We start from the raw sequence: 23,668 nt of genomic DNA on the forward strand, positions 1-23,668 counted from the left end.
TCGAAATTTGATTTAGAATCAGGGCCCTGACGACAAGGGGCCTGATTCTAATTCATTTCGACAGTCGCAATTTCATTTCGACACCGCCATGACAGCAACTGGGGGTGGGGATATTAACCTTATCATGTTGAGACTGCTCAGAATTTGGGTTGGCGCTTCGGTTTCTTGGATTTTGTTGATAGTCTGGGAAAATTATCGAAATAATACCATTTTTGGGAAAAATTATTTATCAGCTATTTTATTGCTAAAATCGAATCTTAAGATTGCATATATTAGTAATATGGGGTATGACAAGTCCGCAGAAAGTGTGTTATTTTATTTATAAACAAATTAGCACTCCTAAATCTTCTTTTTTTTTTCAATTAGTGGTCTGTAACTCCTATAATTTTTCCTTTGAGCCAAAAACACTCAAATAAAAATTCACCGTAATTTAGTTCTGCACAAAATTATTTTTTTTCCGATTTCCTTCAACAAAAATTTTACTCAGAAAATCCGAGTTTTCCCAAAAAATCTGCCATTTTCAATTAAAATTTTAGGGAAGTACCTAATTATTTATCAATAATTAAATAATTGAAGACATGAAAGATTTATTATAGTAGATTATACAGAGGGGCTAAATTATGGAATAAATTCATTTCTTTAAAACGGACGATTTTGGAGCAAAATCCCGAAAGAGGTCGATTTTTATTTTTAAATTACAATTTTTTGGCATATATTTCATACTAGTGACGTCATCCATCTGAGCGTGATGACGTAATCGATAATTTTGTTAATGGGAATAGGGGTCGTGTGGTAGGTCATTTGAAAGGGCGTTTAATTCTCTATTCAGTAATATAAACATTAATATCATTAGGTATTTATACAGGGTTGCCAAAAAAAAATTTTGAATTAAATTAATTGGCGCAAAAAGAAGAATGTATGTAATTTATTTAACTCAAAATACATTGTACTGCTGTCAGAAAATAGAAAAAAAGGTTTATTTCACAAATAAACATTTCTTTTCGATTAAATTAAATCACAAACAGCCTCCCTCCTACCTATTGGCAGTTTGAACTTTTAATTTAAGCTAAAAGCAATGTTTATTTGCAAAATAAACATTTTTTTCTATTTTCTGACAGCAATAGAATGTATTTTGAGTTAAATAAATTACATGCATTCTTCTTCTTGCGTCAATTAATTTAATTCAAAATTTTTTTTGGCCTCCCTGTATAAATATTGATATTAATGTTTATAATACTGAATAGAGAATTGAACGCCTTTGTAAATGAGCTACAACACGAACCCATATTCCTATTTAAAAAAATAATTACGTCATCACGCTCGGATGGATGACGTCACTAGTTTGAAATATATGCCAAGAAATTTAATTTAAAAATAAAAATCGACCTGTTTCGGGATTTTTCTCTAAAATCGTCCATTTTAGAGAAAATGAATTTATTCCATAATTTAGCCCCTCTCTGTATATCAGGAGACCGGCGACAATCTAACCAATAGTTTAGCAATAATTAAAATGTTAATTAAAAAATTTCGGTCGAAATAATAACCAGAAAGATTATGATACACCAGAATAACTATGATTTTCATATAAAAAAGCACTATACCTATTCAACGTACCTTACAGGATTGAAATTGGACCATTTGAGCGGTCTCAGGAATGTTATAAAGAAACAATTTTTTGGCTTATAAACAAATAGAACCCCTCAGAAAATATTAGATTAAATTAAATTAAGTTAACGCTGTTCAAAAGAACACGGCTTCTGTGTCCTTTTCGAAGAAAAACAAATTGAATTGCGAGGAGTGATTCCAGGTATAACCGGTCAAATTTGACCGGCATTTGCGACAGAGTTATAAACAACAGGATTTTAATCTTTGAACCATTAGATACCTTTTAATTCCGGTCTTCTTTGTACATACAAATTTTCATATCTTCAAGACACTCATAACAAAAAAGATTTATGTCACTGTCACCAAATTATTTAATTATTGATAAATAATTACTTCCCTCAAATTTTAGTTGAAAATTAAAGATTTTGTTTGGAAAACCCGAATTTTCCGAAGAAAATTTCCGTCGAAGGAAATTGGAATAAATTATCAATGTGCAGAATTAAATTACTGTCAATTTTTATGTGAGTGTTTTGGTTTAAAGTTAAAATTTTCGGAGTTATAGAGCAATAATAAAAAAAAAAGATTTCGGAGCGCTAATTTGTTTATAAACAAAATAGCACACTTTCTGTGGACTTTGCACAGCTATATTACTAATATAGGAAATCTTAAGATTTGATTTCAGCATGTCCAGCAATAAAATAGCTGGTAATTAATTTTCCTTGTTTTTTACTAATTTTCCCAGATTATTACCTCACATCTTTCATTGAGTTGATGATTCATGTTGTGGACATTCTCAATTATTATATTTCTAATTTAATACTATTCTATCTAATTCCTCAAAACAAGCAAATTTCAATTAAACCCAGCTATATTATAATACCTTTTGATTTAGTTTTCCTTGCAAGAAATAAACAAAACACATCTAAACTAAACCTAACCTCGCTTTTGGCCATTCATTCATCTCCGTGTCAAATAATTTCGACAGTCGCCATATTGAAAGCGACTTGTTTTTGGTCGAAATTTGATTTAGAATCAGGCCCCTGATCTCATGGACTGGTTTGCGCTATCTCTTTCTACCACATTGTATCGAGAAACTAAGATGACATTAAGTGTGAGCATAGGTACGGAAGGGGAGGACAACTGTCGCAGCTTTACTATGCGTAAGAGTGAAACAGCACTAATCCAAATAAAAAAGATGGTGTCGTCACTTCGCTCTGAATGACACTCTGTCTATGATAATATATAAGTCTATGGAGTTGACACCATTTGACACTTATCATCTGTCATAGCCATTTTTATGATGTCACATAGAGAGAGAATATTTTATTGTTTGATTTGTAAAATATTTTGACATGTACTGATAAATTTATCTATCATGATTGTTAAAATCTATATTTAACATTTGTTAAGTTGTCAATTTCTCTTTTCTATTATATATTTTAAGAAAAGACACGTAAAATAGTGTTACAGATACTACGAAAAACTGCCTTATGAAGATGTTGACATGATGTCAGACAAAGAGCGGGACGAGAAACTTCACTTTTCACTTTGCTTTTCTTTTGACTGATTTTGACGTTTTACTTTACAAGTGTTAACTAGTTTATAAGCACGTGTGAAAAAGTGTATTATAATAAATTGTATTAAAGAATTTTCCAGGTGCTAAGTTAAACATATAAAGTTGGTGCTCCACTCATTTTGAAAGCTCGGATTTTTGTGCAAATCGTGTTCAATCTTTCTTATCCTGGTAAAATCAACCATATCGTCAAGATGTCTGTAAAAAGTAGTCGTCACAGCTCTAGCAAGTCATGCACACCTTCCTCGATATTGAAAAGGCCTACAACCATGAGAAGCCGTATCAGTGCACTACAAAACACTCCCTCTAAGGTCCATTTTGTCTTACCTCACTCATCAAAGGTAAGATCTATTCTTGAAGAATTCTCTTCAAAAGGGTCTTCCAGGGAGTATGAACAGCTGATTATAATGATCAGAGATGCTACATTAACCAACGATGATATATCGGCTCTGTTGAAAGAAGCTACAGAATGTATAACCCTTCTAAATCAAAATCTAAGATTATTCGTGGAAGCTCTAGTTTCCGTAGAATGGATTGACAAAAATGAGAATGTGGTGTCAGAATATAGGTCTTTCATAGTGGATCTACTGGCTGCTCATAACTATCACTGTAAGATGGTTATAGATAAGTTGGTTAGATTGTTTTTACCAAGTAAGTTTCTAAATTATTATTCTTAGTATATAACTTTCACTTATTTGTTGAATTTGATAATGTGAAATTAATTTAATAAACCCAAAATTAATAATCAAAAAACAATCTAAATCCCAAAACAATATTGTGCAATCTAAAAAAGTTGCACAATGTTGATTTAAAAATTGGCTTTCATTTTTTGATATTGCACAATGTTTTGAATACATTTGACAAAGTTTAATGTAAATAAAAATCTATCAGAATAATTTAGATTTTATTTCAAATTGTCTAATTTTTTAGTCAATAATTATTATTCATAGAAAAACCAAAATTATTATAGTTGATTTTTTAACCAAGAGGAGTAAACTAAAAAGACAGATTCACACCCAAGAAAGTTACTAGAAAAGTCAAAAAACTCATCTTCTTTTTTCGTTGATCATAACACTAATCCAATAATAACAGACTCCTACAAGGAATATGGACTTGAACAATTATGTATTGATTGTGTAACTCTGGAAGAAGTCAATATTGCAATTAAGGGCTGGTATTTCCAACCTCACTTAAGCCAAAGCTTACTTTAAGCCTTTGCTTAAGCTTAGATGCCTGTATTTCCACTTCAATTTGAGGCTTAAGCCTAGGCTTAAACCAAATAATTTTAAGCTCACGCGGGAGTTGGTTTAAGCCTTTGCTTAAAATTTGTTTTCTGTTTTTTTGAGGTTATTTCTATAGATTATTAATTAGAAAGTTATTTTGAAAACCAACTTTTGAGTAATGTAATAACGTTATTATTAGATTATTAAATAATAATCTATTAATCTATTAATTTATTATTACGTAATAACGATTAGGTATTAAAATTCTTACTACTTTTGGAAGGTGTAGGCACATGAAAATTATTTATTTCTACAATGCTTGGTAGGTATATTTATTAATTATTTATTTCTACAATGCTTGGTAGGTATATTTATTTTACAAAAATAAACTTACATTCGAATTTGACATTTTAAGGAATATATGCAATAAACAAAATTACAAAGACGGATCTATTGCTTATGCAAAATAACAATAAAAATATAACCAGAGAAAATATAGACAAAAAACTAACAACACATGTACCATGTACACAAAATTAAGTGAAGTAATTGACATTGATACAGATGACAATATAAAATTAAACGTCAACAGTAGTGGTTTTCACCTCAGAACAGTTAGTTCTGGCATTTTGACGTATTCAGAGGTACCAAACCAATTAATTTTACAGTTGAGCATCAGTTTAGTTATGGAAATGATGGAAATACGGCACCCGGCTTAAGCTTCTCCTTAACTTTTGACACAGGCTTAGCTAAGCAAAAGCTTAAGTAGCTATTGAAATACCGGCCCTAAGTCTTTAAAAAGTAGTGCAGTTATGGTGTGGATGGGATTCCTTCTTACCTGTTTAAGGCATATTCAGAAGTCCTGTTACATCCCCTACAAATGATATTTAATAAATGTTTAGAGACAAGCATGTTTCCGGATGTGCTTAAGGCAGGTAGAATAACTCCTATCCACAAATCTGGAAATACGAGTTTAATATCAAATCCATCGTCCTATAACAGTATTGCCTTCTCTGTCAAAAATCTTGGAAAAAATTATGTACAATAGACTGTATACTCATGTTTCAAAAACTTTAATGGAAGAACAACTTGGTTTCATAAACAAAAAATCAACTCAAACAAACCTGTGCATTTTCAGTCACTATATTGCTTCATCCATAAATAATTCTCAAGTTGATGTTATCTTTACTGATTTAGCAAAACCCTTTGATAGCGTAAATCATTCAGTACTATTAAAAAAACTGAGGTCATATGCACTTTCTGACAAACTTATAAAATTTTTTGAATCTTACCTTACCAACCGTACTAATGTAGTCAAATTTGGGAACTGCTACTCAGACAGTTTTATAACCGGGTCAGGTGTACCGCAAGGTTCCATCCTTGGGCCTTTACTTTTTGTTATGTTCATAAATGGATGGCGTTATGCATAACTCGACCAAGCGCCAACACATAGTTTTGAGATAAATGGCTTCAAAGTTTTTCGTTTCTTGGTTGCTTAATGGTCGCTTAATGGAAAGTGGATTAACGTCGCTTGGTTTAATTTTGTTTTTCTTAGTAACCGTTAACGTGACATTAACAGGGATTTTTTCCAAGATAGTTTTAGCTATGTGTCACCAGAATCCGCTGTTATCTCGATATTAAAGAAATGGCGCTTGGTCGAGTTATGCATAACGCCGTCCAAATGACATCACCGATTTTATAAAATTTGCCAAGTTTCTTCTATTTGTGCAGACGATTTAAAATTATTTCTTACAATAAAAAACAAACATGACTGTATTAATTTACAAGAATATATTCAAGGTATATCCACATTCTGTAAAAATAATGATTTGAACTTAAATGAATCAAAATGTAAATTATTGACTTTTTCTAGAAAGCGAGAAATCATAAGAACAGATTATTTTATTAACGAAGTAAAACTTGAAAGGTTAACAAAAATCAGGGATCTAGAGCACATTCTCAAACTAACTAATGATTGTTATAGACAGTTAGGCTTTATTCTAAGATCCAGTAAAGAATTTTATTGTGACACTACAATTAAGCTTTTTAATGCATATGACAACTCAAACTCGAACTATGAGGACAAAACTCGAATATTGTTGTACCATATGGAGTCCCTCCACCATATCACATGGTGATATGATAGAGAGGATTCAGAAGAAGTTTTTAAGGTCTTTGTATCTGAGGAAATTTGGGATTTATCCTTTTAAGATTTCCTATAACTTGCAGAGAATACTTTTTGACACTGTGTTGTTGAGCGAGAGACGTAGAAATGCCCAAATCATTTTCATATTTAATATAGTTTATCAAATCATAGATTCTCCTACCATTCTTTCATTTATAAATTTTAATGTACTTACCAGACCAAAGACTTAGATGTAGACACACCTTATTTAAAATAACTCCAGAATATGCAAACTCCCCCATGGCAAACTGCTTAATGGCAATGAACGATTTTATCGTGAGTGAAGACCTTGACCTATATAATATGAAAAAGAGTACAGTAAAACCTCCGTTAACCGAATCCTTCTTAACCGAAACATCGTTTAATCGAAATGGCTGACAGTTTCAATAATTTCGTGAATAAAAAATAAATTTAAAAAACAATAAAATTAAGGAAAATGAATATGTTTAAAGTTTTTTTTTAATCTTCTATTTTCTTTTGTGTGTTCCTTTAACAACAATGTTTTGCAGCTATATCTCTCCAATACTATGTAAGTTAATAAAAGAAGAATACAAAAAACAATGTTATTTTTAACTGAAATTCTTATTATCCGAAAAGACCTACCCCCCAATTATTTTGGTTAATGGAGGTTTGACTGTACTACATAAACTGGGATACACTTATTTATTGTTTTAAAGTGTCTTTATTTTATTGTATTGTATAAATTATTGTATGTTCTTATGTCTTTGTATTGACCAACTGTGCATTTGTAATTGGCATCATTGCTGTAAATGTGCAGTATAAATAAATAAATAAATCACCTTTCGATGATAATCTATACATATTATATTATACTAACACATCGCTAAAGAGTTCTAAAAACAACTGTTTTTATATAAAAGTAGACTAAAAATCTAAAAATTAAAGGAATAATGCAGAAAACACAAAAAATCGCTGATATACTTAATTAACCTATAAAATGACAGAAGTGCCAAAATTTCATAAATGTCATTAGTGTCAAAATTTAATAACTTACCTGTGATTGGACCAATTAGAAACAAGCATTACGGCGTGGTAAATATGAGTCACTCCTCTTGGTTAAAAAACAAACAATAGCTTAGTATAGTAGGTAGTCTAATAAAGGTAGAAATATTATGCTGGCTCTTCATTATCAGAGATGATGCCTGATTGTGTGATGTTCTATGATCTGCACAATCATAGTGCGAGCATCCATACAATCATCCATAATGATATTATGTAGAACTACAGAATCCCTTTGACGTGTCACTGAAGTACTGACAATGTAGGGGATCATAGACAATGATGGACTATTATAGCAGAGTATACCCTCTCATTAATTATCTTTGCGTGACACATTGCATGAGAATATCTGATCCTAAGACTTATACTCTGAATGGACAAAAAAAACACATATTAAAAATGTGTATAATCAATGGCATACATGCGTGCCATCTGCACATTGGTGAAGGCATCATGTGGCCCACTTGTATGCCATCCGCACGGAATGTGTTAATCGCCAATTATGAAGAGGGGCCCATTATGTTTTACTATTTCTTAATGTTTCCGTGCTCTGTATATAAAACAACATATATAAAATTTAATTTGGAACAAGTTTTCTATAAATTTATATGTACGAAAAGTGCATAACTTCACCCTGTGCACTCTAGTGCACAAGGACAATAATTCACCCCTTTAAATGGTAGCACTCCATGGTTTTTCATATTTTTTTTACTAGTGAAGTTGTTCAAATAAATTATTTTAAGCCAAATTGAAAGATTTGGTTTCCCATTATAGTACATTTCCAATTAAATAGGTAGTGAATACATTTTAGTAATTTGAAATTGTTTTAGGTCCCACGGATCCTGATTGGCCTGATGGAATACCTACAGCAGAAGACTGTGGAAAATATATGAATCTACACACTCTATTTAATGTATTATTAGCTATAGTTCCAATGTAAGTTTCATCTTTGTTTTATTAACTTTTTGTCTAAATGATAAAAAAGTATACTAAATATGCACCACAAATTACACATCACACACACATACACACAACACACACTATTTGACTCTGTAGCATACCACTACAAAATGCTATACACTAAAAAAGTAATTGTGTTAGATTTTTAAAAATGTGTTTCTTTGCTCCATGTGTCATTAGTTGCATTATTTGTTTTGAGCCAAAAGAGCTTTTGCTGGTCCTTCCTCTGGCTCTCCTTGATCTTAAAGAAGCCTCCTGTCCCTAACGATTCCTGACAACTATTCAATAGATGTCTTCCAATATCATTTTTAAGATTTTTTCACTCAGTTCTTTAAACATCTCCTTTTTTCGCCATTTACTTCTCGCACCAGCTCTTTCTTCATGGCTTTTAATATTTCTACCTTCTCTTCTATCACTAGGTACCTTCCTCTGTTTCTTCTAACTTTTGTTCTCAGCCAATGTAGACTCTTCTTTCTTCGATCCCCTCCCTGCACCAATAGAGATGACTGTTTGCTCTTCTACCCTGTGGACTGCACCTTTCTGCCACATCGTGCATCTTGTATCCCTCTTTGAAATTATGGGTGTGGCCCTCCATTCCTTGAATTTCCTCTATGAGTCTTCTCTCGTCAGAATATTTCGACCAGCCTCTCTTGATTATATCTCTCTTGATTTTGTTACATTTCCTTTAACGTTAAACAAAATGTACTTGTGATGAGTGAATATTTCTCCATGCTGTCCGCCCCACTCAGCCCCCTTTCTATTTATCAGCACCATTGCCATTGTGTTGTCTATATGTGCTAGCCTTTCTCCCCTGACAAAGGGGTCTAATGTAGTTTTTGTGCAATTTGTTTAGGAAAATGTATATTTACTAGTGCAAAGTACAAAATATTCTTACTTTTTCTGTTTTACAAACATCACAGCAATTTGTTCTTTATATTTTTATATTTTTATGTTTTTTTTTCAGGTGTAAAGAATTATTTTATATCTCTATATGTAATCAATTCCCATATTATAATAGACCTACACATACACAAGAATTGTATATTCATAATTTATTGTGGATACTAGAATATCAACCAACACTAAGGCCTGAAATACTAAGGCTTATCTTTTCAAAGTAAGTATCATTTAATTTTACTTGACTGTGCTTAGTTAGATTAGGCAATATTGTCAGTACAAAGTTAATTTTAAAAATAATGTAATTAACAAGCAGAATATTGTATTCAATATTTTGCTTGTTAATATTCAATATTGTATTCAATATTTAACAAGCAAAATATTTGTAATATACAAGTATTTCTAATAGGGAAAAGTGTCTCAAATCTGATATAATCAAATGATTTCTCAATAATGCTCAATAACTTATTATGAAAATATTTTAGATTGGTCATAATGGATGTAAATGCACCAAAAGAAGAAATTGAAAAATATCTGAATTCTGAACAAGATGAAGACATATTTTCCATGGACGACGATTCCAAGTCTATTAGAACAACAACCACAGGCTTCACAAAAGTCGATAGAAGTGCATTAGGACACACTCTAGATGTATGTTTAGATAAAATATTTCATTACATAGTAACGGAATGCCACAACTCGGAAGGCTTAAATTGGGAGAAAACGAAAAAGTTATATTTGGACATCTTGCCCATTTTTGATGAAGTCATTTTGAAGACTTACGGCCTTCATCATGTACAGTTTGTGATGTTTTTGATGAGCAGTTTCAAAACGACAATAGCTGAAGGGTTTTTGAATTATTTGTGGAAGAAAGTATGCAATCCAAACGTTGCTCCAATTTTGAGGCAAGCCGCAGTTAATTATATTGCTAGTTTGATAGCAAGAGGAAGTTTTGTTCCATTATCGTAAGTATATCTTTTATTCCATGACTTTTTCTTCCTCTGTTCATCCCGCTGGTGCATAAATTTGTAATATATGAATTCTCTCTTCCGATTGTGATTGTGTGTTTATTATTCTTGAGGATGTGGATTAAAATTTAATTAATTGTGTGTAATTCTTCTGTTAAGAGCAAACAGTAGCGATCAACAGGTAGCAACAAACGCGTTCACATATTCGTAATATAATAAAGAATGGCGGTACAGAGCCCAATTTCAGAAATGTGTTAGTATGTGGAAATTACTCTATAACTAAATAAAATATTGAGAAAAGGAGCCTGTACCGCCATTAAGAAAGACAAAAAAATACACTTTCTTCAAATAAACTTTTTTATCCCGTGCCTAGATTTTGTGTCACATTAGAACTACTAAAAATCGATTTTTTTATAACAAGAAATCGAACGTCACTGACCTGGCAACATTTCGCGCCTATGTGTATAAAAATTATTGTTTTTGATAGTAGTATCGTTCGCGGTAACGATTCCGTACTTGTCCCAGGACAACTTCGCATGCGCACTTTAAAAAAGAGCGTTCTCTTTTTTAAAGTGCGCATGCGATTTTTAAAGTGCGCATGCGAAGTTGTCCTGGACAAGTACGGAATCGTTACCGCGAACGATACTAGTATAAACGTTACTGTCAGTGTCGAATTACCGACGCACTGTTGCCTCACTTTTGAAAGTTCGCAGAAGTTTCGCAATCTTGGACCACGTTTGTTGCTACCTGTTGATCGCTACTGTGTGCTCTTAATATTATTCCCAGTTTCTTCTTTCCTCTGCTATGGTGCTGTTCTACCATAATTATTATATATCATGTGTAATATGTGTATATCTATTCCATTTTCGGGTTAGTGTTTGACCTATTTGTATTTTGTTTTGTGTAAGTTTTTTGAAGTTATTGGTTACAATGCAATATATTTTTAGCCATGTACCACTTTCCCATGTTTCACTTTCTTTTTTCAGTAGAAAGCATTAAACCCTGAAGATCTATTATTAATTTTAACCAATTATTATGATCATAACTGAAATTATACTCACAGTTACATGTTATTTTCATTTTAGAATGATAAAAGGAACTATGCAGCAATTAGCAGAATGGATTCACAGTTATATATCAGCACAAGACGGATTGGAATATGTCAATTCAGATCTTAGGGTTCATTCAGTATTTTACAGTGTCTGTCAAGCACTCTTTTACATCGTGGCCTTTAGATACAAAGATCTTGTACATAGTAAGAAAAGTAAGTATGCATATTTGTTATGGTTAATGGTTAAATTAAAGTAATTAAATGTAGGAACAAATTTAAGATTTTGTCTGTTCAGAAGAAAGAGGAAATAGCATTTGGAGCTCTGACCTGCTCCATCTTCGATTATTTCTACATTGACTGTATACAGTAAGAGCCACCGTACTAGACACATGGGTAGGTGCATTATGGGCTAATCCAGTCCATTCTCAAATGTGACTTTTATCTCTGTCATGTTACTGTCAAGAAACTATTCAAAATAATTGTTTTTCCATACAACAAATACATTAATTAATAGTATTATTACTTTGCTTTAAAATAACTTTATTCAAACACCAAGAATATTACAATACTTTAAAACTTTTACAATTTTAACAAAATGACAACTACACCGGGATGCAAAATTAACCGGACACCTTAAAAATCAGTAATTTTTTATGTTTCGAATTTTCTAAACCCGTTGTCCGATTTTAAGTGATTTTTGATTATGTTATAGCCTTATTCTTTAACAATATCGCTGTAATAATGTTAATGCTAAACAGGTAAATTTTCATTGTATACCGGGTGTACCAATGAAACTGTGTTTTTTCTCAAACTTCGCATCACCCTGTGGAATATTCTAGCATTTATAAAATACTCAAATTAAAACCCAACTATAGCCTAGTGTTTTCTCAACATTCTATTTTTTTATTTATTCGCTTGTGTTGGGCCGTAAAAAAGTTAGGTACTTTAATAATTAGCCATGTTTTTCATCAGTACAAGGTGTTTTTCAATAAGTATGGCAAACTAATTCTACATGAAAAAAATAATGACAGTTTGCTTTATAAACCTATGTCCGCAAATGCTTCGTTTCTGAGATAGAGGGTGTTGAGATTTCTCTTACAAGCTGAAGATTTATTTATTGCTTTAAAACTGGTTGAGATATGCAAATGAAATTTTGTGGGTTTTAAGATTTTTTTATTGTACATTTTTTGACATACAAGCAGGAATTTAATATTCACCATTGGCGCGCATACGGGTAATATGACGGCTCATATTACCCGTGGGCGCCAATGGTTAATATTAATTTCTTACTTGTATGTCAAAAAATGTACAATAACTACGTCTTAAAACCTACCAAATTTTATTTGCATATCTCAACCCGTTTTAAAGCAATAAATAAATCTTCAGTTTGTAAGAAAAATTTCAACACCCCCTATCTCAGAAACGAAAGATTTGCGGACATACCGTTTATAAAGCAAACTGTCATTATTTTTTTAATGCAGAATTACCCCTTAAAGTTTGTCGCACTTATTTAGAAACACCTTGTATTGATGAAAAACATGGCTAGTTGTTAAAGTACCTAACTTTTTTATGGTCTAATGCAGTGGTTCCCAACCTTTTTCCGATGATCGCCCCCTTAGACATGTTTCGTCAGTTATAAATACTACAATCGCCTCCCCCCCCTCTCAAATTAAAAAGAAACAAATAATTAATCAGTACAAATAGACAGGGCGAAAACGGCGGGTTCGTTGGGAAAAATATTCCCATGAGATTTTTTTCCATAATCATATTCGTGAGACACCCCAGAATAAGGTTCAAGAAGTCGCCCACGTGAAAAGTGGTCCAATTTTTTTTTTAACAATTTTTTTTAATCAACTTGCAAAAATCAATATTTTTGGCCCGGACATTTTTTTAGGTTTTTTGGACCATTCTATATAAAAAAGGGCTCTTATAATTTTTCTTTAAAGGTGATCTTTTTCGAGTTATAAGCAATTTAAAATTTGAAAAACGCGAAAATTGCCATTTTCCTAATAACTCGGTTAAAAATTATTATTATGAAAGTCAGAAAGTGACTAAAACAAAGTTTAAATCCCCCACTACATGATCCTGAAGAAATCTGTGTCATTAATTTATTACTAAGCTGTTATTTTTAATTAATAACAATGAGCGGTTAGATCGTATTGACGCGGCTGTAAATGTGAGTGCGAGTAAGATGCACAATTGGACTGCCGGAATGGCATCTCTCTCGCACTCAGCATTGACGGCCGCCTAACACGTGCATGGCGCTCATTATTATTATTTAAAAATAACAGATAAGTAATAAAATAATGACACAAATTTCTTCAGGATCCTGTAGGGAGGGCTTTAAACTTTGATTTAGTCACTTTTTGACTTTCAGAATAATAACTTTTAACCTAGTTGTTAAGCCTTAAAAATCGCCATTTTCGTTTTTTTCAATTTTAAATTGCTTATAACTCGAAAACAATCAACTTTAGAGAAAAATTATAAGAAAACTTTTTTGTCCAGAATAGTCCAAAAAAGCTAAAAAAAATATTGATTTTTACAATTTAATTAAAAAAAATTGTTAAAAAAAATTTGGACCACTTTTCACGTGGGCGACTTCTTGAACCTTATTCTGGGATGTCTCACGAATGTGATTATGGAAAAAAATCTCATGGAAATATTTTTTCCACCGAACCCGCCGTTTTCGCCTTGTCTAAAAAGGTACGTATCCGTATTTATTTATTTCTACATTTCGTAAAATGATAAATGATTATATGTAATGGCTTCCTTGGGCCTGGTGTCTCTCACATAATTTCTTTATGTCTGGCTTAATGCTGGTTAATAGCAACCTCAAATCCCCTCTTTAAATTATGTATTGTTTTTCAATATGCATACAGAACGAAAACCTTTCTCCACTAGATATATTGTGGGGAATGCTGATAATCGTAATTTGACTGCATTCCACAAGATTGGATACACTTCTTTTATCTGCGGTCAAAATCTTTCATAGCCACACTCCTGAAACAGACTTTCAATTTCAACATCATGTTTCAAATCAATCAAGCTTTCTTGAAGATAAGGACATGCCGTTGAAACTTCCACGCTAAAAGGATTGATAAACCTAGTTGGCACTTTCAGACTAGTCAGATCTTGGAATCGGGGCTGCAGATTTCTTTCAATATTTGAAGGTGGAGGCAATATGTTTGAAGATCCTCAGAATCACCACAACCACAAGAGGATTTCTTGTTGGGTAATTTGGTCAGATCTCTTCTCTGCACATTTTGTTCACAAATAGATAGTTTGTCACTGAGCACTCCGACTACTCCCTTCGCTTTGGCCATATTTATGTTCTTCCCTTGTAGTTGCAGGTTCATTTCATTTAATTATTCGCATAGTACAGTTAAAATAATTACACTATAACTATTACATAAGAGAAATTGAACGTTTTTTCTACTTTTAAGGACAAAAAGCAAATTAATTAGCGAATCAAATTAAACATTATTTTTCATATCAAATTTTAGTAGTAGGGGGTCATTCGATAGATTTTTCAAAAATATTGAATACCTGCATTTTTCAGCTTTTCGATCTGATGTTCATTTCGCGAAATATTGCGGGGTTCGTGTTTGGTATGATTGGATAGATTATTGAAAAATATTGAACACGTATTTTTTAGTTTTCCGATCTGACGTTCATTTCGCGAAATATTCGCTTTTTCTTTGTGAAACTTTGTGACTCGCCCATTTCGTTACACCCCGCTCAAATCGTTAGATTTTTGAAATATACACTGTTTTGCAAGTACTTAACTTACCTTATCTTAATCTGAAGAGTTTTTCTAAGGATAGATTTTTTTTAGACCCTTCGACCCGGACCTTTTTCGAACCTTTTTCCTGAAGGAACTCCCCTGTATGAAGAGCCAATATATTTATGGTAGAGGTACATTTACAGGGTACAGGGTTTTCCCCCCTGTGATTTTCTAACGCGCTCGAGTAACTGCAAAAATCCCCGCTTGGGCTCCCCTACCATTTGAAACATTATTTGGTTAAAACATCTCAGTTTTTTGGCAAATATATATTTTAATTTGTCTGGATTCAATTATGGTTCTGTTCGATATCTGAGAAGACTTGGTATTTACACAATGTCGCCAAACTGAATTTTGTTATAATCGGTTTAAATTTTCTAGTCCATTTGCGAGGCGACTATACCGATCGAATTAAATTGTGTCATGATTCATAGCCCTCTTTTACTAGACGAGATGCTTGTGTTATTATTACCATATTACCTGCACGGGTATACATATTCACTTTTTATTATCCTATGGATATCCGATCGGAAGTCTTTTTTTTTTCTCAACTACCCATTTCTCGTTTCCCGGATTCTAAACGCCCCCTTTTCTCTATCGCCCCCCATATCGCCCCCTTCGCTCTGTCGCCCCCCCGAAAATCTTAAATCGCCCACCGGGGGGCGTTCGCCCCCCGGTTGGGAATCACTGGTCTAATGTAAGCGAATTGATCAAAAAACAAAATGTTGAGAAAACATGAGGCTATAGTTGGATTTTAATTTCAGTCTTTTACAAATGCTAGAATATACCACAGGGTGATGCGAACTTTGAGAAAAAAACACAGTTTGATTGGTACACCCGGCATACAATGAAAATTTAACTGTTTAGCAACAATATTCTTACAGCGATATTGTGAAAGAATAAAGTTATAATATATTAAAAAAATCACTTAAATCGGACAACAGGTTCAAGAAATTCGAGACATCAAAAAAGACCCATTTTAAGGTGTCCGGTTAATTTTGCACCCCAGTGTATAAACGTCAAAAGTAGATCAGCTGTATTTAATACAGCTGATCTATTATTTGTCAACTTTCTATGGTAATGTTCAGTTTGTATACATTTTCTGACGTTCTAAACGTCACTAGATATAAAAATAAACATTGCAACAAGTGAAGGGTCCAGGACTGTAATAGCTCAATGTTCCTATGTGTCTAGTAGGTTGGCGCTTACTGTATGTACACCATGTTTACTTGGTGAAAGTTAAATTTGACAAGTTGAAGTACCAGAAGACATTTGACAAACTGTACCAGTACGAAGGTCAGAATATTGAATATGCTATGTTGTTGTCTTTTGTTTTTATCTACAGGCCTATGTCAAACTAGTGAAAAAAAGACGAATTTACAAAATTATACCCAGACAAATCTTCTGAACATTTTTTTATTATTTTTGATACATTATTATCTTATTTCTCTAGATATAACCTTTTTGGAAAGCCTAAACATGTCAAAAATGGTAACGTCCCGCTTAAATCCATTGAGGGTATGTCAACCAGCGGTAGTGCAAAATTTTGCAGCAGTCACTAGAAAATATCAAATAGCCTATTGTTACACTGTAATGGAACACAATTCCAGAAACGTCCTACCGACAATATATCAGGATGAAAAGGGAACCATTGTTGTTTCAAATAATGTACTAGATGCTTATTATCCTTTTGATCCATATTTACTTGTAAGGTAAGAAAAAAGTTAATTTATATAATTTTCTTTTATTCTGACGATTTTACTCTCTCTTTTCTTACTTTTTTCGTTCTCTCTTATGCTTTTCTCTCTCTCCATTATATATTGTCCTTTACCATTCTTCCCACATTCCTATCTTCTTACTCCCTTCACAGTATCTTTTATTATTCTCCCATCCATCTCTGCACCGTCCACTCTACTGTTCTTTTTTGCCTCTTACAGCTACATTTTGTTTCATTTATTTCTCCTATCTAGCGCTTTACTATCCCTCTCCAATTCACTCTTCGTTTCTCCTAAATCCCTCCATCATTCCTCTCTGTTTTTTCATGTCCTCACACTATCCATCTCTGCACATCCCACACTACTGTTCTTTTTTGCCCCTTACAGCTACTGTTTTTTTTTATTTCTCCTAAATCCCTCCCTCATTCCTCTCTGTTTTTGCATGTCCTTTCCGATCAGTCTAGTCTTCTTTCGTTTTTTTTTCTGCTCTTTAAACTTACATTTTTCTTTCTTTTATCCCTTTTTCTTCTCTTTCTTAAGTAGCTCTTTGATATTGCTTACTAATCCTTTCCTCTCTGTCTGAGTAAATCTCTCTCCACAGTCAACCCTACTTCCTTTTTTTTGCGCTTTATAGTTACCGTTTTCTTTCTTTTTATTAACTGTTATCTATCTCCTAACTAGCCCTTTACTATTCTTCCCAAATCCTTCCCTTTCTTCCTTCTTACTATCTTCCCAATTTCCTGTTGTTATTCCTCCTTCTGTCTCACTCCTCACCTCACTTCATGTCTCTATGCAGTCTACTCTTCTTTCTTTTTTTTTCTTGTTACATAGTTACGTTTTTTTCTTCTCCCAAATCCTTTCTTCATTTTCCCTTTCTTTTATTTCTTCTCACTCCAATTCCTATCTCCGCTCAGTCTTCTCTTGTTTTTTTTTTTTTATTATTTAGTTGTCATTTTCTTTCTATCCTTTCACTATTTTCCCTCTCCACCTTCCATTTTAGTATTCCCCAAATCCCAGCCTCATTCCTCCTTTTCTATCTTCTTAACATCTTCCCAATCTCTCCCCTTCCTAAGTGGCTTTTGCTAGACCTCTCAAATCCATTTCTACTTTTCTTTCTTATTACTATCTTCCCATTATCTTTCCTTTTTCTTCTTTCCATCTCGACTTGTTTTACTTCATTCAATCTTTCTTTTCAGTCCTCTCTCACCTGTCTTTAATTTTTTTACTCTTTTCTTTCTTCTCTCTCACTCTTTTTTATATTATAACTGGCTCCAATAACTTTCAAATGCCTCTCTTTTATTTCAATATCCAAAGATGTTGATACTGAATCAACCTGATTCAATCATAGCACATAATTTTTTTTATTATTTATGGATTTAATATTATGTCGTATTTGTAGATCTGGCGAAAAAATTAGGTCAATATATAAAGAGTATGAAGAAACTAGTGAAGAAATAGAAGAAATCGATATGAAAGAGACTGAAGCCGATGATTTTTTATTCAATGAAAGTGGGGGATCAGGAAAAAACAAGTCACATCAGTTTTCGTATGGGAGCTCGCCCGGTTTTAAATTTAAATAGAAAAGTTCTTGCTCTTTCGAATAAAGATCATGATTAGAATCTGTTACAGAAGTTTTATCTGTAAGGTTTCCTGACTGTGGTATTCTCTATGGCGCACAGTGGTTCCAAATGCTGAAAACGTGGTCATGAGGTAAAATAAAAGTCCCTATTTAGGGATTTTCATGTTTACAGTTGTTTTCTCATACTATCTTAGAGTCGTAATGCGCATGTATAAAGATCAGACCGGATATATTCTTATTCATAACTCCAGGGCAATTGAGCCATGTACGACCTTATTTTGACTGACAGTGAAAGTCAAAAATAATGCGTATATTAAAAATGCTTTAAAACGTTTTGTAATTTATCAATTTTATTGCTGTAAAGCAGATTCTTCTTTTCAAAATATGTATTAATGTAAGATAAAAGTTGACTAAAGATTTGATAAGAATAAATACACAAAATTTGTTAACGAATAAACAGTAAAAATATACTTGAAATACCTATTCAAAATTTCGTAAAAATACACTTAACAAGTACATAATTCTGCGATTAATGTTTATTAACCTCAAAAAGTACAGTCAGAAGATACAGAATCACATTGGTTTAACTGCCTTTGCATTGCTGGCAGTTTTTTTAATACCAAAGTGCGAAATGACGCATATTATATAATTCTGGCGATTGTTGCGTATGTATGGGCAGTTGTACACTGACCGGCACAAAAAACGGCCACCCCACAAAATAATTCATTTTTGATGTCTCGAATTTCCTGAACCTGTTGTCCGATCTAAGTGATTTTTTTTAATATGTTATAGCCTTATTCTTTAGCAATATCGCTGTAATAATATTCTTGCCAAACAGGTAAATTATCATTGTATACCAGGTGTACCAATCAAACTGTGTTTTTTTCTCAAAGTTCGCATAACCTTGTGGAATATTCTAGCATTTATAAAATACTGAAATTAAAACCCAACTATAGCCTCAGGTTTTCTTAACATTCTGTTTTTTTATTCATTCGCTTATGTTGGATAATAAAAAAGTTAGGTATTTTAACAACTAGCCATGTTCTTCATCAATACAGGTTGTTTTTAAATAAGTGCGACAAACTTTAAGGGGTAATTCTGCATAAAAAATAATGACCGTTTGCTTTATAAACATATGTCCGCAAATGCTTTGTTTCCGAGATACGGGATGTTGGATTTTTTCTTACAAACTGACGATTTATTTATTGCTCTAAAAACCGGTTGAGATATACAAATGAAATTTGGTAGGCTTTAAGAGGTTGTTATTGCGCATTTTTTGACATACAATTAAGAATTTTATATTTACCATTGGCGTGCATGCGGGTAATATTATCCGTCATATTACCCGTATGCGCGCCAATGGGGAATATAAAATTCTTAATTGCATGTCAAAAAATGTGCAATAACTGTCTCTTAAAATCTACTAAATTTAATTTGCATATCTCAACCGGTTTTAGATCAATAGATCGATAGTCAAATACAACAATGAATCGTCAGTTTGTAAAAAACAAATCAACATCCTGTATCTCGGAAACGCAGCATTTGCGGACATATGTTTATAAAGCAAACGGTCATTATTTTTTCATGCAGAATTATTCCTTAAAGATTGTCGCACTTATTTAGAAACACCCTGTATTGATGAAGAACATGGCTAGTTATTAAAGTACCTAACTTCTTTATTATCCAACGTAAACGAATAAATTAAAAAACAGAATGTTAAGAAAATCTGAGGCTATAGTTGGGTTTTAATTTCAATATTTTATAAATGTTAGATTATTCCACAGGGTGTAGTGAACTTTGAGAAAAAACACAGTTTGATTGGTACACCCGGTACACAATGATAATTTACCTGCCTAGCAACAATATTATTACAGCGATATTGCTAAAAAATAAGGCTGTAAAATATTTAAAAAATCACTTAAAACGGACAAGAGGTTTAGGAAATTCGAGACATCATAAATGACCCATTTTGTGGGGTGGCCGTTTTTATGTCGGTCAGTGTACATAAACAATAGGTTCTGAATATTGTACTTCAAAAAGAAAATGTAATTGTAATCAGCAATTTCAAAAGTCCCTTATCTTATAATATAAATTTTCGAAAATAAAATTTTCGAATTTCTTTCGGCTATATTGGATTCGCCATGTTATTTTTCAAAAAATAAATGTTAGATTTGTAATCACCGACCTTAAACTACCAAATTTGACAAATAATTTTGCGTTCTGATTGATATTTTCAATTCCTTTTTCAAAAAAAAATTATGTCAGATTCATAATCAGCAATGCAAAAAACCCTCAAGTACAGTTGAGTTCAAGGTTCTTTACCAGTGCGTGACCATTTAAAGCATACGAAATAAGTCGGAAATTTACTAAGCGCAACAGCAAGTAACAGCATAGGCGTAACCAGGGGGGTTTTGGGCAGAAAGTGACTACTGCTCTGATCACGGGTTATAGTATAAAATTTGATTTTATCAAATAAATAGAATGTCAAATGTAGGTTTTGCTTTAAAATTTTGGTGCATAATTACAGCTACATTTGAATTAGCTTAATAAATTCTTTTAATATCATTGATTAATAAATAAATAAACAATTTATAAAAAAATTCAATAACATATTTTGTCATTTTATCCACTTTGGCGGAAACTTAAACACTTCCTTAACTGTGTGAATGAGGTTAGCTTTGTATGTTGTAAAATAAATGTAACAAATGTAAATATACTTAAGTACCATAAAATTTCAAACTCCAATATAAAATTAGTTGTGAAAAAAACTGTTTGTGTACTATAAGGTTTGTTCCAACTCGATACAAAACCGTGCTTGAACGGTTACGAGTATGCGCAGTAACGGAAAATGTGTTACTGCGCATAACTATTCGTTATTGCGCATGCGCGTAACGATTCAAGAACGGTTTTGTATCGAGTTGGAACAAACCTATAAAAAACTTCAAAATGCAAAAATTCGACAAAATTCAACAGACTGACGGCCACAAAAGTAAACAAACCAGAACCGTCACAAATTGTACTCAAAATATGAAAACATCCCCAAACGTCTTTTTTTGTACCTATCTCTTTCCATTATTGACTGAGTCTAGAGCGTTCATAAAAATAACATGTGTTTTTACTTAATAATAGGCGGTAGCTGGTTTGTCATTAGTTTCATACGTGGAAGAGAATGATGCTAGATAAAAAGTATGTGTTTTATCTCGCCAGGTATTAATGACGCACGGGTAAAGAATTGTGGACTCAAGTGTACGAAAGTAGTTCCGAAGTTTATGAACAATATAGGTGCGCTTTTAAAGGTTCATGACCACTTTTTCGGCATTTGGAACCATAGTGTGGCGTATAAAAAGTGGAGTAGAAGTTGTCAAGATCTAGAATACTACAAAATGTTTATTTATTTTATTATTAATTTTTTGATTGTATACAGGGTGTCCCCGAAAATAGTGCGTTCCTTTAAGGTATGGATATAATACACAATTTAGAACAAAAAAGTCCTATAACATTTTTTTCTAAAGTTAACTGTTTCTAAGAAAAAATTACATTGTTCTCCATATAAGTGAATTTTTATTTTCATAAATTTGAATGGCATGGCAACGTAGCCTAGAAGAACTTGCTGTGACTGTGGAAATTTAACCTAATAACCCCTTGTTTATTTACTTTGAGGTGTGAGTTTTGGGGTTGTTGACATCGTAGGTACCTACCTGCAAAATAATGGATATGGGTTTGGTTGATATTTACATTATTTTACCTACCAGATGCAACTGACCTACAAACCTACTTTTTTAATCTTTAGATTTTTGAGTTGCGCGTTGTTACCAGACTTCAATTCGCATATCAAAACGTATTTTCGTTTTTTTGGTCAAACGGATCAATTTAGAAAAAAATGTTATAAGACTTTTTTGCTCTACATTGTGCCTTCTACCTATACCTTTAAGGAACGCACTATTTTCGGGCACACCCTGTATATTCCGTTTGAAAATATATAAATTAAACATGTTCAGTTGCAGTTGTGTTAAGTTTTCGACTCTTTAAACTTTTCTTTTGTCTTGATTTAATTTTTTATTTAATAATATGGTTCTTTATGTCGTAAATTTTATACTCTATATAAAAGCGACTGTGATTTTATTTGTTTTAATAAAGCGTTTAATAAAGCTATTGTTTAATTCCTCGCATATACAAATAATGACATGAAGAAAACACAGATAATGGAAATGAAGAAGGTATTGTTAATCCGCTATAACTTTTCCCATGCGTCACGATTCATTTTTAAACAAATTAAGTTAAAATATAGAGTGAAACGAACATCGATGTGTATATGTTACAGTTCAAGTTGATTCTCAGTTAGAGTTGACTTTTCCTAGTTCGAGTCAACTCCAACAGAAACGAGCAGTAAAAGTTGATTTGAAAAATTTAAATCAACTTTTACTAGTTGAAGTTGACTCTTCCTAACTCTTTTTAGTAAAAGTAGATTATACAATTTATATGAGTATAATCTCACGTGCATTTTTGATGAGTGTGCGTCTCTTTGTTTTGACCGTTTCAACTACTTATTAGTCCAGAGGTAACGTCGCCCCCGTTAGTTAAATTATTCTGATTCGATTTTTTTGCACAAACTTACTCAAACAAATACATCCTTATAACAAATACACAGTGTCAGGCGGTACCGCGGTCAAAAAATTGTTTAACCAACTTTTGTTAACCAAATTCACAAAAATAATTCTTATCTACTCTACCTCATATTTTTATTGTGTCAAAATTGTAAATATAGATAGCAGTACATGAAGGGTTTAAAGTGTGCCTGAAGTAATAATGTATTTTAAATGGGATTTACTTTTTCGCACTGTTTTTTAGCACACTTTCATATAATCAAATATCCTTAACTTTCGCCTTGTCATGGTGATGACATGTGAGCAATAAATTACAAAAAAAGTTTGACAGTTTTGTGGTTTGACAGAAGTTTGAATTTTTAAATGTCAAAGTTATAAAAAATTGTAAAATAGGAATGTATTCCAGTGACGAAGAGTTGCAGTTGTTTTATTTGTTTTTTGGTAGATAAAATATTATAGTAAACTGTGCGTGAAGTACTTTTTGCGCACTTAGGCGATGTATAGCAC

At 32.4% G+C, this 23,668-nt stretch overlaps 1 protein-coding gene across 1 annotated transcript; it reads left to right on the forward strand.

Moving 5' to 3' along the window:
* The first annotated feature begins 3,149 nt into the window (after nucleotides 1–3,149).
* LOC114336628 (RNA polymerase I-specific transcription initiation factor RRN3) lies at nucleotides 3,150–22,705 on the forward strand. Its single transcript, XM_028287025.2, has 7 exons — nucleotides 3,150–3,829; nucleotides 8,437–8,542; nucleotides 9,531–9,683; nucleotides 9,949–10,428; nucleotides 11,517–11,695; nucleotides 16,717–16,975; nucleotides 18,378–22,705. The coding sequence occupies exons 1-7, from the start codon at nucleotides 3,373–3,375 to the stop codon at nucleotides 18,556–18,558; spliced, it is 1,815 nt and encodes a 604-aa protein (XP_028142826.2). The 5' UTR covers nucleotides 3,150–3,372; the 3' UTR covers nucleotides 18,559–22,705.
* Nucleotides 22,706–23,668: the final 963 nt, after the last annotated feature.

The sequence above is a fragment of the Diabrotica virgifera genome, chromosome 5, assembly GCF_917563875.1.
Source record: "Diabrotica virgifera virgifera chromosome 5, PGI_DIABVI_V3a".
Taxonomy (NCBI): domain Eukaryota; kingdom Metazoa; phylum Arthropoda; class Insecta; order Coleoptera; family Chrysomelidae; genus Diabrotica; species Diabrotica virgifera.